A 26,878-nucleotide genomic window follows, 5' to 3' on the forward strand; every position below is an offset into this window, starting at 1 on the left:
TTTGCAACATACTACATAAGGATTGTTATTACATACTAGCTTTTTATTAATAGTTTGATGGGTCAAAGGGATTTATTGCATGAAAAGATCTAGGCGGAGCTCCAATAAGGACATTTAAAGCGCTTGCATTGTTATATTATTACACAATTATACACATTAGTACTGACTTGTGTGTTTGGGCTCCTGTGAAAAAAGGCATAAGGAATAAAATAAAATATACATTTTCTTTGCAAAGATGATGATTTCTTGGACACCAAACCATGATTAGTGATGCCATTTTGTGACTTATTGACCTACTAAACTAAACTTAAACATACTTACTTAACATATTTTACTATGACCTTTTTTCAGGACTTTTCTACATCATGTTTGCGAGACAATGCAATGGCTTTTTTAAATTGTTTTGTCCTATATTATAATGTTTTCATGTCTTTTCTCAAAATTCTTTCCTATGACTTGTTTTGGCGAGATAAACAATATATCATGTGTTTAAAAAAAATGAGAAACTATAACTTCTCTTCTCTAAGATCCTTGAGAAAGCCGTCGCCAATCGGCCGTGTGACTTTCTGCACGTTTTTTTCAGGATTTTTAGGCAAAATTTTGAGACAGCGCTGCTAAAAACATCTACGAATGACCTTCTATTTACATCAGGTAACGGACGCTGTCTTCTCGTGATGGAGGTGCAAGGGACAGAGCATTGGGAAACGACGTCACTGCAACCTTTTCTCATAATGGACCCTGAAGGAGAACTCATCCATCTGAGCCCTGAGGTGCGTGAATGCATCGAATGTTTCCCTTCCAGATAATGACGGCACTCCTCCGCTGCCCACACAACCGGCAGGCGTTCCTTTCCATGAGGTGGAAATACCTTGGATCAGGACCACGGAGAGCTCTTTGGGTAAAAAGCGACGACTCACCACCAAAACCCAGAGACCTCTGGAGACGTTTATAATCTGTGGGTGCTGGGCCGGCTGTGATGGTGCCAATCTTTACAGGGTGCCTCTCCGTTGCCTGAGACTAGATCTCAAGGAAGGTGAGTTGAGTCTGAAAAGGATGGCCTTTCTTTTTCTGGCCTTCCAATTTTCTAAGTTCTCAACCCTCAACTGAAGGTCCTGAAGCTGTGACTGCCTCCACCGCCTCACATCAGACATATACCGCCTTAGTTATTCACACCGGTATGTTCACCGTCAAGTAGGTGGCAGCCTCTGGTCCTGAAAAGTGAAGCCAATGTGGAAGAGCTTCAACCTTGCGTTCTCACTCCTTGCCATCTGCTTACAGAAAAACAAGATGTCGATTGGCCAAAATCCAAAATGGAGACGCTGAAATCGAGGTAGTCCACAAACCAATGGGTGACATCACGACTACTACAATGAAGAGGAGGGTGCATTCGATGGCACGAGTTAAGGGTCGACCATCAGGGTGATTTTCCTCTCTCTGAAGTGGATGAGAGAGAGAGACTCAGCTAGCAATCGACATGCTGAAAAGCACTAATGGGGCTGCAACGGGCATTTAAGCAAACACCCCAAGCTTAATGCAATAAAAGTAACACCTGATTTCACCTCAAAAGGGGCACAGTTGGTCAGACTGGTAGGGCATGCTGATTAAACTACCCCCCCACCCCCGACACCCCTCCCATACCTAGCTGCTAACTTTCACCCATTTTCACAAATAAATGGCTGCTGTAAAATCCATTGAAAGTCTTGACGCAACCAAATATTGATACAAAGACCGTAATAAACCGGACTGAACACAACACACTTTTCCTCCATCAAAAGGACCGCTTGTCTTTTTGGGTGGTCGAGACCCTCCCCCTGAGGTGTAGGCTCGCGGCGCTGGTCCGACCCGGCTGGTATGCGGCATGAGCCGATGGGGGGAAATCGTGGGTTCGGCGCAGAATCAATGGAGCAGCTGACAGCCTGTCAGATGCCCACGGGGAAGCGATGGGGCACTCTCATTGTTCCCGGGTCGCTAATGAGCAGCTGCCCTACCACGGGAACATCTCCCCCCTTTATTTTCTGTCTTCGCTGCTGGCTAAACGGCGAAGAACGGCACCCGTCCCCTTCTGTTAGCTCAATATCAATTGCTTCGTCGGACAGTTTACCCCCCCTCGTCCCTCCACCCCCAACATTCATTCAGGTGTAGCCCATTAGGCTTTGATTAGCTGTCACAGACTTCAAAGACAACTACTCCCCGAGTTCACTCAACTTCCCAATCCCATTAACTGAGAGGACTCACCCCTTGAGTCACATTGACACCATATCACAGTCACTGGACCATGCAGGTGGCAAAGATTCAGTGGTGGTGACCCTTCGAAAGCCCCCTCCTCCTGTCGGGGTTGGGTATTCAGCCTCCTTGACTCTGAAGGCAGTCAGGAAACCGGGACTGGCAGAGGTTGAGTCTCTTTGCAAATCCCTGATGAGGCACTTCCGGTTGCCTTCACAGTCTCCAAACCTCAAAACAGCTGTGGAGTGGTTTAGCAGCGCAGTCCACGTCAAGCCTGTCTTACCAAGACGGAGCTGTACTCTCCAATCTTTAAACGTGAGCTCTATGAATAAGCCAAGCCTCACGGCTCAACAAAGATAACATAGTACCCCACCTTTTACCAAACTCATGTCAATCATCCGACTATAGCTCATATAAGCGCATGGATTCTGCAGAGTTCAATTACCAATATGTATCTTCTTGTTCACTTTAGGGTGACGATTCATTCAGGAGATGCTTCAAGAAAACCCAAAAGCACCATCACTCCTATCTACGAACGCCAAGCCCGGTACGTGCCCTACGAACTCAGAGAGTTTGACCATCTCAGAATTGACAATCTACTTCCTCTGGATGCCTCAGAGAGATTAAAAAAAACAAATACTCGTTGACCAACTCAAGACTGAAGAGACGCTACTGATTGACTCTTTAGTAAGTCTAGCTATCTCTTCGCAGACAACGTTGTACCCCTCTTGGTACCATGTGAACAGACCCACCAGCTGGCCTTAAAAAAATAGCAAAACTGAAACGTTGTAAGCTGTGACATCAGAGGCATCAGTTTGTCCTCCATGTGGCCCCTGAGAGTAAGTATGTTGGAGCAACTAAGAAGAAAAGGCCAAGTTGAACTAGAGAGTGGCTCACATGTTTCTGACCTGTAAGCAATCTCTTCTTTGACCTAGACTCCAGTTTCTGAAGCTTCATTCCTCCCTTCAGGGTTCTCTCACCAACTCTCTTTGACCTGGCTGACTGACAAGAGTGTGAGCTCCAAAGTGCATGAAGACACCACCAGGTTCAGCAGCAGCTCAAGTTGGGAGAGGGAAATAAAAAATCAAAGTGCGAAATAAAACCTCCAAGTTTACCGCGGGGCTCTCAGAGATGGCACCGAGCCGGCGGGATGCGAGCCAGAGCGCATTAAAACTTCCCTCGCAGCCCGACATCATCTCACTTCACCATTTCCCCAGCATCTAAACCGCTCCGTTTTCTCTTTCGCAATCAGCATTTACTGCAAAACGCCTCAGCCGAGCTGAGCACACACATTCAATGGAGGCCCTCCAGAAGAAGTGTTGGAAGAGAGAAGAGATACCCCTGCAGTGATTGCAGCTTGTCTGAACCAGTTCTGCTCATTGGGACTAAGACATGGTGAGTAGCAGAGTATCCTGTTCACGTCCATTCTGTCACCGCCAGAAGACATTAACGACCAAAAGTCATGTTATTGTCTTTATTTGACTGTTGAACTTTAAATACATTAAGTATCAGCTAGCAGCGGCATCAGGGAGCTAGCAGCAACGCTAGCTTGCTACAGCGCGGACACCCATTAAAGGTAGAAGCGGCTTTTACTATACTATAACTTAAGGTAGAATGGTAAAACTATGACTTTTTTAAACATATACTATAACTTACGGTAAAAGCGTCTAAACTATGACTTTTTAAAACATATTATACTATAACTTAAGGCAGAAGGATCTAAACTATGACTTTTTTTAAACATATACTATAACTTAAAGTAGAAGGGTCTAAATTATGACTTTTTTAAACATTATACTACAATTTAAGGTAGAAGGGTAAAACTATGACTTTTTAAGAACGTATTACCCTATAACTTAAAGTAGAAGGGTCTAAACTATGACTTTTAAAAACATATTGTACTATAACTTAAAGTAGAAGGGTCTAAACTATGACTTTTTAAAAACATATACTATAACTTAAGGTAAAAGAGTCTAAACTATGACTTTTTTTAAACATATACTATAACTTAAGGTAGAAGGGTAAAACTATGACTTTTTTTAAACATATTATACTATAACTTAAGGTAGAAGGGTCTAAACTATGACTTTCTTAAACATATTATACTATAACTTAAGGTAAAAGGGTCTAAACTATGATTTTTTAAACATATTATACTACAATTTAAGGTAGAAGGGTAAAACTATGACTTTTTTACAACGTATTACCCTATAACTTAAGGTAAAAGGGTCTAAACTATGACTTTTTTAAACATACACTAACACTTAAGGTCAAGGGTCTAAACTATGACTTTTTTAAATATATTATACTATATATGAAGGTAGAAGGGTCTACACTATGACTTTTTTTAAACATATACTATAACTTAAGGTAGAAGGGTAAAACTATGACTTTTTTAAACATATTATACTATAACTTAAGGTAAAAGAGTCTAAACTATGACTTTTTTTAAACATATACTATAACTTAAGGTAAAAGGGTCTAAACTATGACTTTTTTAAAAACATATACTATAACTTAAGGCAGAAGGGTCTAAACTAAGACTTTTTTGAAATATATTACACTATATATGAAGGTAGAGGGGTCTAAACTATGACTTTCTTAAATATATAACTTAAGGTAGAAGGGTAAAACTATGACTTTTTTAAACATATTATACTATAACTTAAGGGAGAAGGATCTAAACTATGACCTTTTTAAACATATTATACTATAACTTAAGGTAGAAGGGTCTAAACTATTTTTTCCTCTGCCAAGAGGATCATGTTATCGGTAGTGTGTGTGTGTCCATGAGGGAGTGTGCATCTCTGTGTCTGTCCGCGGCTAATCTCACATTCTGCTGCATCAAACTGCGTTGCAGTTGCAGCTGCATACTTAAGGACTTCTCATGGTTGCAGCGACTCACACTTTTTTTTTTCAAAACTCCCTCCATTGGCCACTGACTCTGACTGCCTGCTGACTCCTTCACTCACTACTCTTAACCGGCCCCCGCTACTGATAACACAGCTGAGTGACGCCCCCATCCGCTACTCTGCGCCCACATTGGGGGGAATAACAGTTTGTGTTTGGCTAACAGAAAACAGAAAGGGGGGGTTAGGGTAACAGATAGCAAATCTACTGCTGCACATGGGTATTACGTTCACATTTACATTCACAGTGCTTTAAATTAACTTGTCATACAGATTTGGCGACGGCAAAGGTTTCAATTGCAATCAAAACAAACTACAGATTATGATTTTGGTGATTTTTATGAGTATATTTTGATAATTTCAAAGTGTAATACCATCGCTTTCTTTTGTCTGTTGTTATAACGTGCTATCACTTTGTATGGCTACCATACTATGTTTTATTAATGAATCTTTTTGGCCTTCTATTACCTTTTTATGACTTATGACAGTAAAATATTATACAATTACATTTTTAATGACATAATTTAAATGTTTTAATAATTTTGTGGTTAAAATGTTTAAAAAATTTAAATACAAATGTCAAAGAGCTATAATATTTATGTATATATATAATTATATATAAATATATATGTATATAAGTATATATAAATATACTTATATATAATTATATATACTCATATTTAAATATATATATATATACTGTATAGTATTATATGTATAATCATATATATATAAATATATATATATATATATATACATATATATAATTATGTATATACTTATATACAGTACTTATATACAAAGTTGTAACGCTGTGAACACAACTTAATACAGTTTCAGATGTTTTTGTTTCCTCCCTGCAGAGGACGTTGATGAATAAAGTAAACAATAATAAACAGTTCCTCTCAGTGTCTTTCAGCTCGTTGTTTTGGTTTCATCAAAACACTTTTAGGTAAACAGTTGTTGTGTTTGTGTTACGCTGTGAGCTTTTGTTTGAATTAAAAGAAGTCATCATCACTCTGCCATCTGTGCCCTTTAAACACACACACACACACACACACACACACACACACACACAGCTCACATACACACACATACACAACTCTCTCAAACACAAACACATACACAGCTCTCTCTCGCACACAGATCACAGATACACAGAGCTCACTCACTCTCTCTTACACACACACACACACACACACACACACACACACACACACACACACACACACACACATGGTTGCGTGCCTCATTGCCTGGGTTGGGGAGTTCACAGTGATCATGAGGTCATCGTGGGCCAGAGAGTGGTGTGTGTGTGTGTGTGTGTGTGTGTGTGTGTGTGTGTGTGTGTGTGTGTGTGTGTGTGTGTGTGTGTGTGCGTGTGTGTGTGTGTTATTTAGAGTTATTTGTTAGCTCCATTAATAAATAACTTCTTGGTACTCGTTCAAACTCAAACTCTCACATGAGCTCTTCTGTCCAGCTGCAGAGCGGAGCAGGACGGCTCCACTGAGGAGCTGCTGCTGTTGTTGTTGTTGTTGTTGTTGTTGTTGTTTAGACGGGACGCTGAAAACCTTCAAAAACACAACAATAAAAACCTCAACTGATTGAGATTTCTTCCCCGATGGAAAACTCCATTTACACACACTGCACTCCGACGTGAATTCCTCCTCTTCCTCGTGTGTGTGTGTGTGTGTGTGTGTGTGTGTGTGTGTGTGTTTCAAACATTTAGTTTCTGTGAGCCACATTTCGCTGTCAGCGCCGCGAGACGCGAACGCCTGACGCACAATGATGAATGAAGTGCGTTGTGCGTTGCGGTTTGTTCCAAGTCGTTTCTCCCGCTTGCAGAGTTTGTTCTTTACTCCGTCTTCCAGCTCGCGAGGCCGATTATTATTATTATTACTTATTAACCCACGAAACCATAAAACACCACGACACCATCGGCGGCTGGAAACGCAATAAAACGCGGCCTTAACGAGCGGGTCACGTGACCGACCGCGTGTGCAGGTTTTGCACTCGGCGCGTATGTACATCATGGATTCATTACACATAAACATTCTGCTTTAATCCTATTTATATGCGTTGATTAGCTGGCAGCGGCGGGGAAATTAGCGCCTCAATTCGGTGGAAGTAAATGGGATTTTGTTGGCGTTCGGAAATAACTTACACAAAATGCCAACTTAGGCGTTGAGCTTCTTTTTTGTTGCTCTCTAACAGTCCACAGCAGCCTTCCAAAGAGATTCTGTCATTGACTCTGTTTTCTCTGGATGATTCACCGTCAACTGTTTTCACTTTCTTTCTTTCTCTTTCTTTCTCTTCTTTTGGAAAGACAACTGAAAGCCGCCCTCGCTGAGTGAGGTCTGTGGATTCTCCAAAAAAGTAACAAGACGTTGACTCTGAATAGATGTTGCGGTTACATTATTATTATTTTTTTTCCGACGCCGCGTGAGCGCCAATACGAAACATGATGACATCCATCGTGTTGAAAGAATCCTTCAGTAATCGCCCTCGAGGGTGAAATTGGTCTCTGCGTTTTACTCATCCCTCATAATTAAGGAGGACAGGGTTCTTTACGGTCATGGAAAAGTCATGGAATTTTTAAAAAATGGCTATTTCCAGGCCTGGAAAAGTGCTTGAAGAATCTGCTTTTAAAAGAAAGAGGCTCAAAATATCAGCAGCATACATACAGGCATCTATATAAATGTTTATTCTTTTAATCAAACTATTGTCTCTCATTCATTTGAGTCATTTAAGGTTTACTGTATGCTTTGAATCTTCAGTTTAAATACTACATTTTATCACTTTTTACTGTTTACACATATTTCAAACAATGTTTGCTCATGGAAATTTGGTTTAAAATCTTGGAAATTTGGTTGAAAGTCATGAAAATTTGGTTAAAAGTCATAAAAATTTTGGTTAAAAGTCAAGAAAATTTGGTTAAAAGTCAAGAACGTTTCGTTTAAAGTCATGAAAATTTGGTTAAGTCATAAAAATTTGGTTAAAAGTCGTAAAAATTTGGTTTAAAATTTGGTTAAAAGTCATGAAAATTTGGTTAAGTCATAAAAAAATTTGATTAAAAGTCATGAAAATTTGGTTAAAAGTCATAAAAATTTGGTTAAAAGTCGTAAAAATTTGGTTAAAAATTTGGTTAAAAGTCATGAAAATTTGGTTAAAAGTCATAAAAAAATTTGGTTAAAAGTCAAGAAAATTTGGTTAAAAGTCAAGAACGTTTTGTTAAAAGTCATGAAAATTTGGTTAAAAGTCATAAGAATTTGGTTAAAAGTCGTAAAAATTTGGTTAAAAATTTGGTTAAAAGTCATGAAAATTTGGTTAAAAGTCATAAAAAAATTTGGTTAAAAGTCAAGAAAATTTGGTTAAAAGTCAAGAACGTTTTGTTAAAAGTCATGAAAATTTGGTTAAAAGTCATAAGAATTTGGTTAAAAGTCAAGAACGTTTTGTTAAAAGTCATGAAAATTTGGTTAAAAGTCATAAGAATTTGGTTAAAAGTCGTAAAAATTTGGTTAAAAATTTGGTTAAAAGTCATAAAAATTTGGTTAAAAGTCATGTGGACTCACTGAAGGCCGCGGTCTCAAACCCACAGCCTGCCACTGATATGAGTGTCTTGCTCAAGGACACTTCAGCATGCGAGCTATGGGAGGGAATCGAACCGCTGACCTTGTGATGTCAGGCTGACCGCTCGTCCCCACGAGCTGCAGCCGCTGCAGCGACGTCCGACGCAGAGGAACACGTCCGAGTGTGTGGACGATTGTTCATGACGATTGTTCATGACGTCCGAGTGTTCATGACGATCGCACGAGGCAGGAGACCTCGTGTAACTCGCCGCCATTAAACCTTCAGGGCCGAGCGTAGCGCTAACCGCTAACCGCTAACCGCTCTGGGTCAGAGCAGCCGCGGCGACCACGCCGATCCTGAACAACGCCGCCGCGCCGCCGCTCTCGGTCCCGCGTGCTTTGCCGCGCTCATGAGGCCGAGACGCGCGGAATGCTTTCAACTTTTTATGATGCCAACTTGTGCCAAGAGTGTGTGTGTGTTTTTTTTTTCGCTTCCCTCCAAATGGGATTTTTTCAAAAGGGGGAAACGCAACACATGCCGTCATCCCCGTCCTGCCGCTCAGACGAGCCGCTACGCTCCGCGTCGGGTTCGGCCGGCGCGCTTTGATGTGCCCGGAGCGACGGAAACAAAATAAATAGCGAGCGCGATGCCCGTGAAAGAGTCGCGGCGCGTTAATTAACGAAGGGCTATACCAATTAGGCGGCCATGATTGGTGTGTGAATGTCGGCGCAGTCACGCAGCGCGGGGACTGTTTACTGAACACAAAGAGAGTAAACAAGAGCTGGCAGAGGGTAAATAGCTGCGAGAGAAATGTAGTTAACCAGTTTATTAACTTATTTAAATGTTACCTTTGGAGGCAAATAACAAGAACAAAAAGGGTTTTTGTTGCAGCAAGAATAGAAATGAGTATCGGCTTCAGATCAAAAGCTTTTTTTTTGGGAATTCAGCAATAAATATGAGGAAAAGAGTTGTACTTTGAACAATACGGCTCTTTTTTTATATGATTGTGTGGAGCTGCAGCTGAAGGCAGAACGTGAACTGGCAAACTGAAACAAACACTTTTATAGAAAGACTAAAATAGTTTTGAGCTTTTGGACGGTTGGTCCCAGTCGTGAAGTGGACGGCCATTTTTTTTTCTGACATTTTATAGGACGTTAGCGTTAGCGTTAGCCGCAGCTGAAGTATTTTTTACTTCCACAAAAAATGATACCAAAGAAAACCAGAAGCTAGTTTCACTAACGCAGGGTTCATACACGTGTTGACCAATGGATTTACATGACTTTAAACAAACTATTCATGACTTTGAACCAAGTTTTCTTGACTTTTAACCAAGTTTTCACAACTTCAAACCAAATTTCCATGATTTTTAGCAACATTTCTATGACTTTAAACCAAATTTTGACCACTTTTGACCAAATGTCTATGATCAAACATTGTGTGAAATGTGTGTGTAAGCAGTAAAAAGTGATAAAATGTAGTATTTAAACTAACAATGAGGATTCAAAGCATACAGTAAACCTTAAATGACTCAAATGAATGAGAGACAATAGTTTGATTAAAAGAATAAACATTTTTTTAGATGCCTGTATGCATGCTGCTGATATTTTGAGCCTCTTTCTTTTAAAAGCAGATTTATTATTTCAAACTCACGTCATGAACACATGAATATAACACAACACAACTTTTTTTTATTTTTCAGGACTTTTCCAGGCCTGGAAATAGCCATTTTAAAACCTCCATGTCTCCTCAAAGGTTCTCCATGAGCGTATGAACTCTGTATCTGTCACTGCTCAGTTTGCATAAACCTTCAACGCACAGATGACGTGATATATAAAAATCCTTTCAGTTTTAATCTGGAAACACTGAACCGGTCCAGGTAACAGCGCAGGAAAGAATGTCTGTGGTTTTGGCCTCCAGAAATGTTTATCCCGGTGTTTAAATCTGGTGCTAATTGTAATAATATGTCCCCCTCCCCCTCTCCTCTGTTGCACAACTCGACTCGGAGAACAAACACTTCATTAATCGGACAGACGACGTTAAGCAGTCAGTAATGAGGTGAATGTTTGAAGAATAAAGCGATAAGGAGCCCTGAATGTTTGGTTCACACACACGTGACTACGCATTTATTGACAAAAACAAAGTGACTCGGGGGTTTCGGCGGCGGGCGGCGTCTCCGGGTTCACTTGGCGGACCTCCGGGTCCTCTTGTCCCAGGAGAAGTTGGCTCCGTACGACTTCACCCGGGGCTTGGCGCTCCTCTTCTCCGTCACGTCCCAGCTCCAACCTGAAGACACACACACACACACACACACACACACACACACACACGAGGGTGAAGTGACGGCGAAGAGAGAGAGCGTCATGTATGTATGTTCACTTTGGACGCGCTCCAAACACAACGGGGGTGTTTTGCAGACATCAACAGGCTGTGTGGAGGCAGAACGTCACTAATCACCCTCACGGGGCAGTAAACACACGGAGCGCCGGTTCCCCTTCGCTTCAACAAACTTTCCCCAGATGGTTCGAGTCCTCGAGGAGTCGACGTGAACCTTCTGGACGGCGAGGGGCTGGAGAGTCGCCGTGCGATCATCACGAATGGATTCAGAGAGGATGTGTGTGTTCAACGACTCGTCATCAGATGACGGCGATCGCGGTTTGAAGCGTTTAACGAGGCGCGAACACCGAAGGAATGTTTTGCACCCCGGGGGGGCGTTTCTCTTATTTTAAATTGTGCATTGTCACAAATGTGTCACAGCGAAACGGAAGAAAATGAAGCGTTTTTCACACCGTGAATAAGCCCCTCCTCCTTGTGTCCATGTTCACAGAACCACTCTGACAGAACGACTAACACAACTGATAACGTCTTAAAAGTCCACTCAACTTGTGGTCATACATTTTCATGAAACTGTGTGTGTGTTATTACCGTTTTGTCATTTGTTTAACTCACTGCTCCTCAAACTTTGGAGGAAGCAAAATGTTCCACGGCCCCAACAACACGGGAACAAAACGCTGCAACTGGTTGAGACTCCTCCATTTGGCTTTTTTAATTAATGGATTAAATAAAGTTTAAATCCCTTTCAAGTGAACCAGATTGCTCCATCTGACAAAAACTAACAACATGTGCAATCACTTTGTTAAAACAATGCAAATAAAGTTATAAATGTGCAAAAAAATAACTCATTTTGGCAAAAAGATGAGCAAGGAAGCCGGTTGGATCCCTGTTTCCTCCCAATAGTTTCTTGTTGAAGTGTCCTTGAGCAAGGCACTGAAGCCCCAGAGCTTCACTGCAGCACAAAGCTCCTTCATTACTAATGATGGTGACATGCAGAGAATAATCCCCCCACCGTGGGATTAATAAAGGACTCTTAAAAAAATACAAAAGCACCTGTAATTCCTCCGCGGCCCACTAGAGGGTCGCGCCCCACAGTTTAGTGTTACACAAAAGTCCCGTTTCCTCTTAAAGATTCTTTTAAAAAAATCTGAAATTACCGTTTTTCTCAGCGAAAGCGACGGCGTCCTCCTTGGAGGAGAAGGTGAGCATCATGTTGGACAAAGGATCCGCCCTGAATAAAAGAAAAAGAGCCGTCAGCCACACAACAAGTCAAAGAGTCGGACTTGTCGGTGCGACGCAGGAGATGCTCTCTCACGTGGAGGCCCAGCCCATCAGCGGGTTCTCCCAGCGCTCTCTGGTGTCGAAGTCCATCTTCCACTTCTTGGTGCTGTTGACCCCCGACTGCATGGCGGTTTTGGCCGGCACGAAGATGTGGACCTTGCGCGTCTTGACGTGCTCCTCCGGGACGCCGGACACGCTGGTGATGTCCTGAAGGAGACGGATTTATTTATGGGGGAGGAGTTTGCAGTGACGATGTTTAAATAGGTGAATTATAGAGTATAGTACATGAGGAAGACTTTACAGCTGCATCATTTCAAACTAATAATCATCCTGAAAGTGATTTATTTTACAGTTGGACCTGAAACCTTTTCATTTCTTTCTGTGTCGTCTTCATTTCCTCTAAACCAGAAACATGTAGACTGATATCTACACATCTGAATAAACTCTCACATGTGTTCCTTTAATCATCACGGCAACATTATTCACACAGCCCTCGTGGCTGCAGAGACACACACTTTATAGTCTGAGGATGATATTTTAGAGGAAAGGGGCTAAAGGTTTGTGTCCTGTTGGTTCAACACACCTGAAGACTTTATGAACAAACGCAGCGTGGAGGCTGTCGAGTATCGTGTGAAAGACATGATGTATAAAAAAGCGGCGGCGATGGAAGCGGCGTCGCGTACGGGCGGACATGTTTTGTTTTCTTTGTTGTGCGTCGGCGCTCGTCCAGAAAACCTTCCCCGACTTTTGCTTTTGACTTTGTGACCGACATCGTTTCTCTTCTTCCCTGCAAAGACACCTGGAGGCCGTGTGTGTGTGTGTGTGTGTGTGTGTGTGTGTGTGTGTGTGTGTGTGTGTGTGTGTGTGTGTGTGTGTGTGTGTGTGTGTGTGTGTGTGTGTGTGTGTGTGTGTGGAGGAAAGGTCTTCCCGCAGCGAGCTCGCAGGTGTTGTAAAACACATCGTGGAGCTCTGACAGCACGTCTTCTAGTGGCAGAAAAATGTTCGGAAAACCCGCTCAGCGGCTCTAAAACGTACTGAACGTCTTCGTGCTGCACATCAATCTGCAGAGATTAGATATCGGGGTCAGAAAAACTATAAAACATGGAACATCCAGAGACTACTATTTATAGGTATCGCGAAAAAAAAGAAGAGTTTGGATTGTATTTTTATTGTTACCACAAATAAACCCTTGTGTTTTGAATTTTTTTGACATGTTGGCTCAAGACCGTCGGAGGCGAAGGGTTCAAGTGTTTCACATGTTGAGGTTTCTGGTCGTGGAATGAGTGACGAACGGTATTAAAATAAACTAAGAAACTTTAGCTCATATATGTGCAAGAAGAAAGAAGTAAATGCTGATTGAAAAGGATGAATATAGTAAATAAATGTATAATAAATAAACATCGCTGCGCTGTTTGGCATCGAGGTCGATGAAATTAACGCCTGATACTTGAGGTGATTCATTCCAGACCGTCTGAAAAGTAGGCCAGCGCGACAAGAGGAGGAGGAGGAAGGAGGAGGAAGAGGAGGAAGAGGGGGAGGGGCCTACCGGTGGACTAAACGCATATTCCTGACTGGAGCCCCTTCAGGCTCCAGTCAGGGATCTGGTCCAATTCTTCAGGGAATTAGCAAACAAGCGACGGGAAGTCGGCGACAAAACAGACGACGAACCTCCCAGAGCGCCGCTACAGCCACCCAGAGACTGAGGAGGGTCTTCTTCTTCTTCCTCCTCTTCTTCCTCCTCTTCTTCTTCTTTGGCGCCCTCCACTTTTCAATGGCCATTACAACTTCAAAGAATCAAATTGTCATCATTGTCTGTCATCTGCCGGTTGATTTGTAGGAGGGGGGGGGGGGGGGGTCGATGTGCGTGAACCCCGACACAAAAGCCCACCCTATCCCCCTCCCTCCCCCTTTTTTGGGGGGGGCAAAAAGGAGCCCTAACCCCCCCCCCCCCTGATGGCGTTTTAAAGACGTCGTCGTTTGCAGGTCCGGTCGACCCGGCAGAATTTAATCATAAACAAGATCTGCACGTTGAAAAGATTGTTAAAATGAAAGGGAAAGGACGAACAAAGAGGGGGGAGGACGGGGGAGGAAGGGGGAGGAAGGGGGGGGGGGCCTTCACAAGTGCTTGGTAATTATTTCCGGCTGCCCTATCTACTTAACCTTAACAATTCCTTCTTGTCACAGAGAAGAGGAAAACATGTTCTCCTCACCCGCAAAGGAGGCGGCGACGGTGGACGTTTGTGACACAATGCAACACTTTTTATTCTGTACTCCACAAAAAACATTGTTTTCTGCAGGATATATATATATTTATTCTAAAAAGAGGGGTTAGAAAAACTTCCCGAGAGAGTTTTGGAGGAAAGACAAGAACCGTTACGAGATACTTGGCGTGGTGAATAATTTTTTTTTTAAAAAGCACCTTCTGAGTCGAGGTAAATCAAATCCGCGGTCACAAACGTTTAGCGGCTCTGTTGTCGGGTGTCTCCTGAGGGGCGAGGGGGGTGGATGCATGGAAATCCCTCTCTCTCTCTCCCTCTCTCTCTCCCTCTCTCTCTCTCTCTCTCTCTCTCTCTCTCTCTCTCTCTCTCTCTCTCTCTCCCTCTCTCTCTCTTTCTCTCTCTCTCTCTCTGAGACGCATTCGGGAATTACTCCCTCGGGATTAGCCGGGCCCAGACTACGGTTACGCGTACGTACGTTACATAAACCACAACTGACACATGGAGGCCCACGTACGGCCAACCGGCCCGATAACTCGTCCAGATGTAGCGTCGGCCTTAAATCACATCGTGGATGAGCACTAAAAAAAAAAAAAAAGAAAAGGTCCCGCCGGTCGAACGAGAAGAGAGGGAGGATGTGCCAAAAAAAAAAAAGAAATGACTGAAAACACTACGGCTCATTATCTGGCATTGTTTGCACAAAAACAAAGTCTAGACTCTTCTGATACTGGGCTGCATGACACTGGAAGCCAGGAGGGGTTATCGGCATAACAGGCTCGCCCACAATGCCCCTGGGGATGCACAAAGGGAATGATCGTGGCTGGAATGTGGCGTGTTCCCAGGAAGACTAGAGAGCGCCATCACAAAAGGAAAACCCCACACGGTGGGCACTTTTTTTTTTCCTCTTCTTCTTCTTTTTTTTTTTTTTCCGCCATGTACAGGAAGCGAAATGAGAACGATCAAGTTTGACACTATTCACAGGGCCTTCACGGGGCAACGACAATACCTGGCTGGGCCGGCCCGAATGCCGGCGGGCTTTAAGAAAGAAGAGGGGGAGAAGAAGAAGAAGAAGAGAAAAAAAAAAAAGGGCCCCGGCAAAGTCCCCGTCACTTGAAAGCGTGTCGATATTTGTGACACCTCCAGGCTGCCTGCCAAATAAAGAGCATAGGGGACTTGTCGCTGTGGGGCCCGCCGGGGCCCACCAGAATGCTGAGAGCCCGGTGAACCCCTCGTGTGCTCCCAAAAAAAAAAGAAAAAACAGAGAGCCCGACGCCGGAGGATTTCCTCGTAAACAAGATTCACAAGAATTGAGGAGATGACGAGACATCAGACGTCAAAAAGCAGGAGAAGTAGCAAGAAAAGGAGCTTAAAGATGAGTTGTCTTTGTGATTGGGTCCAAAGATGAACATTTGAGGAACAAACGGTGTAAAAAAAACATTTTTAAATAAGATGTGGTGTAAATTATGGAAATTAATTAAGATGTTTAGTTTTTTTTTGTTGACAGGAAGCGAATCCATTTTTAAAATCTCACGCAAACAAAGAGTTTAATGAGACAACTGAAACCGTGGAGACAAACAGGCGATGAAGAGCGGACGAGTCCTCGCACCAAAGAAATGTCCAGATTTAAAGGAACAGTCTGGCGTCGGCGTTCATTAAGTGTGAAACGCAAAGAACGGAAACGTCAACGTCCAGAAGTTAAAAGCTGACAAGGCGGAAACGAAAGTAGACGAACGGCAAGATGTGCGGGCAAATCATCCAGCAACCAACAAGGTTTAGATACTCAGGAACATGAAGAAAGTGTTGCTTCTGGGTTTGGGAGGCACCTTGGAAAAGGGGAGGGGCCTCTCAGAAAGGGGAGGGGCTTGTTTCAGACCTCCACGGCCTGAACGTCCTGCAGCGTTTATCCAAACTGGAACCTGCACATTTGCTGCCACTCGACAGCTTTACTGTTAATTTCTTCCGCGCTCCGATCGCCACCAGCTGTCTGCTACGACCACACACACACACACACACACACACACACACACACACACACACACACACACACACACACACACACTCTGCTGTTACAACATATGCGTCAAACTGTGTCGGCGGCCGACAAAAGCAAGATGTGAGTCTTTACTACATTGAGCAACGTCTTCAGTAACGTCGGCGCTCTCAATCGACTGCAACTGAAAAGGCTTTGAAGTGACTTTACTCCGTTTAAATCCAGGTATTCCTCGCTAGGCTAACGTTAGCAAAAGAGGCGGGGCCTCGGTCCACGCCATCGTTTCCAAAAGCTCTTTAAAAAAACGCCGGCGTAGTGCGTGAAGGTCCAGAAAAAAAGGTGTTCTGCAGGATGTTCATGTGTAATGAAAACTCGACCATCACTTTGAGACAACCACAAAACAACAAGGTACATGTTAATGAAAACACCGGTCGGCGTACTTTGGCTGAACGTGGAGCAGGTGAGTCCGGGGAACACCTTTACCTGCTCGTTCGCTTAGTGCTGACCCGATACTCCCTTTGTGAGCGACTTCCAACAAGAGGATCATTTCAAACCTAAAAACATCTGTTCTTGCAATGACCACCGCTCAACTCTGACTGAGCAGAGAGACTTGACGTGAAGTTATTATATTGACTTAAGATCGTTTTGAGCCATTTAATGGAGGAGGATAAAAAAACGCTGAAACATTCTCCGGTTCCAGCTCCTCCGGTGGGAGGGGTTTAGAAACCGAGGAGGTTTGTGTTTTGGGGCTTTCTGGTTGGACAGAAAGATATCAGCGAGGGTCATGAGGTCAACGGATTAATCAACGCCGTCTGATCCCCGAGCGTCGTCTTGAAGGTGGCTGAGAACAGCTGGAGCTGCTGGTCTTATTCTCAAATCCAACCCGAGGCGTCCCGAGTGCGTTCCTGCTGGTGCGGATACCAAAACAGACAAACAAATAAAGGATGTTTGTGCGGGACAAAACATTTCCAGCGTCACTCCGGCGGCGGCGGCGGCGGCGGCGGTAACGGCGGACGCTGTGACTCAAGTACAGTCCCGTTCATCTTAGCACGAACACACCCACCCCTCCATTAAATTGCGCCTTGGCAGCCGGGAGAAAAGAGGGGGTGAAGAGGGAGGAGGGGGGGTCACGGGGTCAGCCGAGCTGAATCATGTTGAGTCAGCATGTGGTGAAAGCCCAAACACATCACCCTTAACCCCCCACGGTCCGGCCCACACCCAGACCGAGAGCCTCACTCGTCGGCCTCGGCCGGTTCCCACCTTCAGGCCGCTTTGAAGTGGAGAAAGCGTGCCAATTACTGATTGGACATAGGGAGTGTAGGGGGGGGGAGGAGGAGGAGGAAGAGGAGGAGGAGGAGGAGGTGGATGTGGAGGCGGGGGTCTCTAATAGAAACAAATATTATGTCGCTTCCCTCATGTGTGGGAGTGGTTTAACGAACGCAAAGCAGCTGGCACGAGGGTCATCGCGATTCTCACATTACGCAGAGCGGCGAGGACGGAGAGGAGGTGTGTGTGTGTGTGTGTGTGTGTGTGTGTGTGTGTGTGTGAAAGCATTGCATGGAGACACACTTGTGTATGTGTGTGTGTTGGTGCAGCATCTCAAAGAGGTTTTCGTAGGTATTCCTCGTGAAGAACGATCATAATTAATCAAGCAGAAAAAAAAAACGCCTCGTGGTTTCAGTTTGTCAAGTTTGAAGACGTACTGCTGTTTTTCCTCCGCTGCTTCTCATCTGTAAAATAATCTTTGAGGCCTCCAGCCTGTTGGAAAGAACCACCAGCCGTGTGAAGAAGGTCCGGCACTTTCTTATCAAAAGAAATGTCGGTATTTATGCGCACATTAATGCTATTTTTCCATTGTTAATCAACCGGTCGCGTCATCGTTTCTGTCCATAGCCGTGAGTTTCAATAGAGAAAGTCAGGTGTTTCCTGTGGGGGAAAAGTCCAATTTCACTTAAATCAGTCCCAAAAAAAAATACTGTTGAGCTCAGTTGTCTCCTGAAAGCACGAGGCTTTCTCACTCTTGATGTTTGTCGTCAACCTGGTTCAGCTTTACAACGTGCAAGCCGTTAAATCTTGAGTCTTTTTTTACTTGTTTTTGTTTCTGTAACCTTTTTTTTTTTAATTCGCAAATAATTTTCCGTTGTTGAGCGTCTGAGCCGGCAATATAGCGGCTGGCCCGGTAATTAAAACACTCTTCCGTGCTAGTAGGTAGCACAATAATGACCTAACAAGCTGTATTATGCTAAAATGTGACTTTAAAAAAAAGAAAAATTAGTTGTGGTTGTTTTTTTTCTTGTAGAAAATGTTGCATAACACTGATACTTAATTAATACTTTAACAGTTAAAGTTGTTTATCAGATACAACAACATGGCTTTAAGATTAATTTACTTTCGTATCATTTTAAATAAAATTACACGAAAGCAAAAGGACCAAATAGACCGAATGTGAGCAAACGTCAAAACGTCACAATTTCCTCGACCGAATGAGCAAAAAAAAACCCTCCGCTGCCTTGTTTCGTCTGATAAGTCCAGCGCGTCGTCGTGTCCGGCAGTGAAAGCAGGTCACGTTCAAACGTTAAGAAACCACTTCTGGATGGTGCAGGGCAGAAAAAGGAAGTAAAAAAAGAGGAGCTATTAGCTTACAAGTGGCGTGAATACATTGGAAGTGCAGACAAACACAAGCAGCGAGTCGGTTTCTCTCCGCTCGGCAAAGCACAACACTTAAGCAGCCAGACGCTTCCTAAAAGCACCCGGCGCTGACGGGGTCTGAGGAGTCCTCTTAAGAGGCTTAGTCTCTGTGGAAAGAGAGTGTTAACGAATGAAATACCATTTAGTGGACGATACATAATAAAGCCTCTTGTCTGGCGCTCTTCAAAGACCGGCGTCCTCTGACCTGCTACTCCAAACTTGAGCCGAGTGGGGAGATTTTTGCATAAGCGCGCCGGCGTATGAGAGGGCGAACCAGACAAAACAGACACTTAAGTTGTCTATGTTGTGCGACGGGAGGGGGGGGGGGAGGATGAAGAGGAGGAGGAGGAGGAGGTCTGCTCCACTGCAAGTCACCGTGTGAGAGAATAAACACGGACTGCAGACGTGGAACGGCTTTAACACGTCCTCATAGTTGGGATATTTTTATTTATTCTATTGCCTTTGTTGCATCTGCGCGCTTATTTTTTCTCGCAATAGCCGAATTTGAACCTGGTTTGAGGTCGCGGTGGTCAAAAGTAATCCTCCCTCCTTTTGGCCGCTGACACTCGCTCAAAAAAAAACAAAAAACAAAATCAGCGGAAATTGAGTTCTCAAGCGAAAAAACCGCCGCGTCGAATCGGAGACGTCCGACTGAGCGCCGGCTGCCTCTGAGCGGTTCTGTGCTCTCTTCACATCTTCCGCCCGGTAACAGACGGACGGACGAACTCCGGCTCTTTCGTCAATCTGATTTCAATTTGGGTCTTTTTTTTTTTGAAAACTAGCAACAACCTCTCGCCGCAATCGAACCCCTCCCCGCCCGCCATCTTTGGTCCAGATGTGCGACGTTGCCGCCTGATCGAACGCTCGGGGGAAACCGGAGATTTCAAGACGAGCGTCGGACCAGTCCGACCAATTCAACGCTCTCTCTCTCTCTCTCTTTCCACCTCTCTTCTTCCTCCCCTCGTTTACCCCCGTTCCCTAATAAAAAATAAAAAAGCCCCGTGTTCCTTCAGAGGACTCTATGAAGGTGTTGTCTTCATGTGGAGAGAGCGGAGGGGATGGAGGACATCGTGTTACGGGGCAGCTGCCGAGCTTATAGCCGCGGACGTTTCGGCCAAAAGAGGGAGGGGGGGGGGGGGGGGCGAGAGCGAAGCGAAAAAAGGGCCCCGACTCTCTCTCTAATTGAAGGAGGTCACAGACGTTTCGTGTAAAGCCGTGTATCACTGGCCAGCCAGCCGGACCCTGGGAGCTGCCCAGCATGCTTAATCAAACAGTAATTATGGACAAAAGGCCGGTCGGCATCGGGCACCGAGGGGGAACAGCTTTTGGGCACAGGAGCTCCATCACGCAGGTCTTTTTTTAATTGTTTTATTTGGCGTTATTGCTGACGCTCCAGACGATGCCTTCAAAAGTTATCGCTCACGTTTCAAAAGCTCACGAGAAAACTGAGAACATTCCAGGTTTAAACAAGTTCATCTGCCGTCTCTATCGCTTATTAATCAGAAAAAGAGTGTCAGTGTTTAGTATTCACGTCCATCAAGCTGATTGTTTTATATATCTCATTAACTTCCACGCGAGAGAAACTAAAACAGCGCAAACCTCACAATGTAGAAGCGCAAAAAAATGATTAAAACTGACATAAATGGTTTCAGGCCGGTGGAAACGAGCCGCGAACACAACGTGCGATCATCTTTTCAGATGATGAGGCGGGCGCGTATGAAAAGAGGGTTGTTGTCGGTGTCTCCTCGTCCGATATTCGCTCTGCTTTGAGCTCCACTGAGAGAATTAACGGCCTCTTAAGCCGCTGAAGGCTCCACTGTGCCGACCACCTGGATGCTCACTTTGTCCATCGGACGCTTTCTGTCCGACGGGAAGCGTGCAGTGATGGGTCTTGTAGAGCTTTACTGGCAAAACAATGAGTTAAAAAAACTAAACAAACAGCTCAGAAATGGGTGATAACATCCCTACGCGTCATTTGATGCATCGTTTTCACGAAAATAAAATAAAAACATTGATTAAAGACTTTTAATGACTAATCAAATAGTTGGAGAGTCTCTTTTTCTCTACGAAAAACCCCTGTTCGCTGGATTAGCGAACATTATTGACCCGCTAGAGGACTCTCACCCTTCATCGCTTGAGTTTGCCCGTAACAGAGAGGGCCCAACGCACCAGAGGCTCGTTCCTGCCAAGGCGGCCATGTTTTAGGGAGACGAGACGAGACGCAAGGACAAGATAACGGGTGGTGGGAGGCGTCGCATTTCAAAATGCAACCTCGTCGAAATGAGGTTATTCGGAAATGTGCACGATAGACAGAGAGAGAGAGAGAGAGAGAGAGAGAGAGGGCAGCGTGCAAACCCGGCATAACCTCTCACAGCGGAACGAGACCTCTGTCTGATTGGTCGATTCCCAAAAGCAATTTGCGCTTATTGACGGCCCGATGGAGGGACTGTAGCGTGCCGACATCGTTGCCCTCTTCCACTGTACTGTAAACAGCTGAGGGCCTCTCTCTCCCTCTCTCTCCCTCTCCCTCTCCCTCTCTCTCTCTCTCTCTACCTCTCTTTTGGCCTGTCTGGGCGAGCATTAGAGCACTTCCCGCCGTCGCCAGCCACAGCGCGCCACAAAGGAACCTCTGTGGCCGACAAACACTGAAGTGGCCACTGTCTTTTTTTTTTTCTTTCGCCAGTCTCAGGGTGTCTCACAAACTCTTTTTTTCTTCCATGCAAGCTTCTTTTCTTTCAAACCCCCTCCTCATTTTTTTAGAGGCCCTTTTCTCTCTCTCTCTGTCTCTCTCTCTCTCTCTCTCTCTCTGTGTCTCTCTCTCCTCTCTCCTCCTCTCTCTGGCCCCTACTGAGAGGACAGAGACAGACACTCCGCTCAGCCAAAGGTTTGTCTGCCAGTATGGTCAGCTTTGGTCTGGAACAAAAGCGTACTGACGCTGCCCACACACAGCAACCCCCCCAGAACAAGTCCACAACAGACTCCCACATTCTCCCCCAAACACCCTCTTTTCCCCCCCTCCGCTATCTCCTATCTCCTTCGCTCTTTTAATGACGAAGGCGTCCGCTTCAAAAGATCATTCCTTGTTTTGAAGGGTTGGTAACCTTGACCACTTCAAAGCGCACGCGTACTGATGTTCAGGCTTTATCGCTGAATGAAAAGAGCCCCGTCTGATGAAACATAAAGCTATCTGCAGCTGTACCACATCATTCACAGAAGAAGAAGAGGAAGAAGAAGAAAAGGGTAATTACACGGTTTTTAAATTGTTTTTTAACAACATTTCAGGAGAAAGACGATTTCTTGGCCGCGTGTACATATGACGATTAAGGGCTGCCGTGTCTTCCCTTAACAAGTGATTATTATCGATATTTAGCTGCTGATTGTTTTGTGGATCAGTCTAGTTTAGTGCAAGTACTCAAATATTGAGTACATCATCGAAATGGAAGCGCGGGAACCAGAAAATGTTCATTTTGGTTTGAAAAGTTTGTTATGAAAACTGTGGCTGATTCATTCTGCATAGTGGGGACGTTTATTCTCTGCATTTGACCCATCCTTAGTATTTTAAAGGAGGGTTTCAGTGACTTGCTCAAGGACGCTGACATGTAAAATATGGGGAGACCGGGGATTGAACCGGCGACCTTGCGGTTGCAGGAGTGCTCGTGCCACTGAGCTCCAGCTGCAAGTAGCTGCACAGCGGGCAGAATGAAAGTAGGACAAGTAGTGAACTGGTTTCCACCATCAAACATTTGGTTAATATCGCTGACTATACTGTCAAACGTGTTGTTGCATTGTGGGTAATGTCGGCGTCAGATTTTTACAAGGAAGAGGAATCCGGAGAGGGGAGGGGAAAGACAATATTTCCTGTTCTGTTTGACCCATTTTCGAGTAGCGAGGCTGTTGTTGTGATCATATGTTCGTCCTTGAGGAGTACACCCAGTATAAAAGAGGACAATGCAGCAGAGGCGACGGATTACAAGAGCTGGATAAGACGTTTACAACATTTTTGCAAATGATTGTCGTCCCCCGAGTACATCGGTCTGCAGAAAGAACTTGGAGGAAATGAAAAATGACATGTGCAATGTATAACTGTGTGCTTTTCAGCTTTTTTTTTGTCAAACTGTGAGCTGGAAATGTTTATAAAGTGACCTCAACCTCAAATAGAGTATTGCTGTTGCTCCAAAAGAATAGAAGCTGCGGTTACAAAGCGTTGCAATATACTGAGATGTGTTTTGAATATCTTGTGTGACATGAGAAAAACTATAAAATGTACAACATGAGCACGGATTCAATAAAAGCTTGTATTTGGGCTCATACCCCCAAATGATGTTCCTTTCTTCTCTGAATTCACCCTGAACAAAAGCAGAACGTCAATCTGTGTGTCACGTTGACCTCGAGAGGGGGATACTCACCAATTTCTCATCAACGGTAATAAGTTGCGTGTCTGCTCCCGGTTTCTCTGCCAGCCTCGATGTTGATGTGCTTGCAGACCTGAAAACCATTAGATAGACATTACACGCCAAGCTCAAACTGCCAAAGGCAGGACAAGAAACAAAGAAGTAAATTACACAAACAAATTGTGACCATCTTGGAGGCCGTGGCGGCGGCGGCGGGGCGAGTATACGGCAAACATAAAGAGACCAGGAGGGAATCCCCCCTCGCCACCTATTAGTTCTGTCTGGTGGATCTCTGGCAGACTCCCGCTCTCGTCCTAATGACAGGACGAGCTTAATGCTGGCCGTGTTTAACTGTCAGGCGAGGGCTGTGTGGCTCTTTGTGAATGTGCAGCCGCGTCCCGTCACAAAACAGCAGCGTGCCACCGAGGCTCAGCGAGCGAAGGGCCGCGCCGGAGAATCACATTCCAGATATTAACCCTGATGGTTGCAAATCCTTTAATTTAAATATACAAAAGAAATAAATCAAGGACACGGTTGTGACCAACATGGTTTCTGGTGTGAACTTTCTACATCGATGTGATTCCTTTTTTTACTTGAATATAACCTTATTTTGTTCGCTCACTTCCAGAAGAAAAACATGGCAGACACTTGGATGTCCAGAATGTACAATAGTTTCTGTCCTAAAACTTTTTGTTCATCAACCGATTAATGAATGGATATTGACGAGCTTCCACTTCTGATGATCATTAGTTTTAGTTACACATAAAGACAATAAAAGAATGTTTGTTGGTTTGACATGAATATTTGTTGGTTTAAATGTTTAGAGATTTTGACTGCCGATAAGATAAAATGCATCATTTTACAAGGCTCTTTACGATATTTGATAAAGGAACTGTTAAACAAAAGAATTGATTTATTAATCATCAATACAATTTGTTATTTGTTTTATTACTCTCCATGGGACCGTGTGTAACAATTTGTCAAACTATTTGCTCGACTATCGATCTTCCTTTTCTCTTACTTTGCCAAAGAGTCTTTAAAGCCAACGATGTCAGCCAACAAACCGTCGCATCAAATATAAATTTCTTAACAGCGGTATATTTATGGGCGCACAATCATACCATGAAATCAATTTATAATTCATGCATCTTTCTGTTGAGCAATGCAGTCAAACCTGTCGTCTGAAATCTAGTGACCTCATCGTTGGCGTTGCCAACGTCTAAACATTAAAGCTGAGGAGGCAAAAGAGTCTCATTGTTCAACTCTGTAAGGCAACAAAACTAAACGGCAAGTAAACAAAAACTTTCTTGGCTTCATAGTTGCCTTTCTGCAACATGCACTGGATCACACACACACACACACACACACACACACACACACACACACACACACACACACACACACACACACACATTTTAGTAATGTAAGTAGGAGAACCAGCCCTGTCCTAATGGTCAGTATTCGGGGGACCTCTCTACCTGAATGGTCCTAACAGTGGCAGGAAGGCTCTTAATCCATGAAGGTGTGTGTTCGCCGACGCTAGCTGAAGTCTGCATGTCTGAATGTATTGTTATGTTCTTCAGTCAGTACTTCAAAATATAATATTGTGGCTATTGGTTTCTTAAAGTCAGCATTGAATCACTGCATCAAAAGTTACCGGGTGTATCTCTCGACGCCGGGCCAACCGCATATATAGTGCATATTGCATTTTTTTGTTTTTTTACCTATAAATGTTTAAGAGCAAGTAAAGATCTCTTTTGACCAACTCATTTACATTGAGCACATTTTTGGCATCTTTATTATTATTATTATTATCATTATTATTATTATTATTATCATCATTATTATTACTATTATCTGTATAAACTTTATATGTTGGACAGGTTAGTTGAACGTTTGTTCAACTTCTCTGTTTGGCACATGTTGAGGAATTGACAATAAAGCTGACTTTTGACTTTGATCAGAAAAGATTAGATAATACTTTGTTTTCTGATCAGTGTGGGGATGTTTTAAAGCTGCACAGGACACATGTGTGTAGGAGGAGAAAGGCATAAAGTAAACTTACAGATATTACACCTTGCTGGAGCATTACTTAGTCACGATTAGCACACAAAACATGAAGCACTTTGCTAACCATGCATTGAATAATAATATAATATGTACAGCCAAAGGAATATCTTATATAAGACCAAGTGTAAGCGACAAAACTAAAAACCGTAGACTGACGTCTTAGCTTGAGGTTAGCTGTCAGATTGGAGCTAACGCTAGCTTAGCTGTGACTTAGCAAGTCCGACAGCGTGACCTTCCCGGTGATGTCTGCTACAGAGGAAAGTCCCCGTATGTTGGTCGTGGTCCAGTCCAGCAGCACACATGTGCCGCAGTGAGCAGCGTTGATTTGAGTTTGGTCTTAAACTGATTTCCAACAGGACCAGCTAGCTAAACCTAGCTGTAGCTAATTAGCTGGCTAGCCAAAGTGCTGTGAGGACACGGGATAGCCTCGACATGAGAGACGAGCAGAGTCACCTTAAAGACTTAACACGCGACCAAGGACGCAGCGACGTGTGTAAACTCACATCTAGAGCCCCAAATAAATAGCGAAAACCTTTAACGTGAGTTATACAAGTACTTAACCGCCGGCTAGCTTAAGTCACTTCCTAGCCTGTGACCTGTCCCACACACACACACATACACACACACGGCCTGCTTGCGTCGTCTTTGGTCGACATGTTTCCAACAAAAAGACTCGCAGGAAGATAAACTTAATAATCACTTCATGTGGAATTACCTGATAGGGTTCAGGGCCAATTTATACGATGCATTGAGCACAGATGCACGTCCCAAGCCGAGAAGTGACATTGAGGACGCCATGATTGTTGTCAACAATGACGTACGGAGACCGCGGAGGTACAAACCGAGCGCGCGCGATAACGAGCGCGCAAAGACAGCTGGCTGAGAGACAGAGGGCTGGTGCCAGCAGCCGAGATTACTTTACATGGATGCCTTACATGCAGCGGGACATGTCCAGACATATCACGTCTATTTACGTTTGACGTTTGTTTCATAGCACAAATAACGAGGGGGATGATGTTAATGGAAAGGAACTCTGCACATCCACAGGAATTAATCTTTGCTGCATGAAGCATATTGCATTCCGTTTATTCTCAACTTCAGTTTTTGCTTAGTTTTCTATCTATATGGTGCAAATATGTCTCATGGGTTTATTGTAATCAAGGCATATTGTTATGCTTGATTAAATGGTTTTGATATGTTTAATTCTTC

General features: G+C 43.9%; 1 protein-coding gene across 1 annotated transcript; it reads right to left on the bottom strand.

Moving 5' to 3' along the window:
• Positions 1-10,795: 10,795 nt before the first annotated feature.
• On the bottom strand, positions 10,796-26,493 carry ndufs4 (NADH:ubiquinone oxidoreductase subunit S4). The gene is made up of 5 exons (XM_068605182.1): positions 26,385-26,493; positions 23,615-23,693; positions 12,349-12,521; positions 12,191-12,264; positions 10,796-10,985 (listed from the first exon to the last, which is right to left on the bottom strand). Exons 1-5 carry the CDS (start codon positions 26,465-26,467, stop codon positions 10,882-10,884), a joined length of 513 nt encoding a protein of 170 aa, XP_068461283.1. The 5' UTR covers positions 26,468-26,493; the 3' UTR covers positions 10,796-10,881.
• Positions 26,494-26,878: the final 385 nt, after the last annotated feature.

The sequence above is a fragment of the Clinocottus analis genome, unplaced genomic scaffold (genome assembly GCF_023055335.1).
Source record: "Clinocottus analis isolate CAN_PGR_092001 unplaced genomic scaffold, fCliAna1.0.p SCAF_7, whole genome shotgun sequence".
Lineage (NCBI taxonomy): Eukaryota > Metazoa > Chordata > Actinopteri > Perciformes > Cottidae > Clinocottus > Clinocottus analis.

What these genes read in the sequence shown, in the direction of transcription:
- ndufs4 (XM_068605182.1), bottom strand. Translation starts at nt 26,467, where the DNA reads ATGGCGTCCTCAATGTCACTTCTCGGCTTGGGACGTGCATCTGTGCTC. An exon ending in CTGATGGGCTGGGCCTCCAC is followed by an intron (nt 12,265 to 12,348) that starts GTGAGAGAGCAT and finishes TCTTTTATTCAG; the next exon opens with GGCGGATCCTTTGTCCAACA. An exon ending in CGCTTTCGCTGAGAAAAACG is followed by an intron (nt 10,986 to 12,190) that starts GTAATTTCAGAT and finishes GTGTGTCTTCAG; the next exon opens with GTTGGAGCTGGGACGTGACG.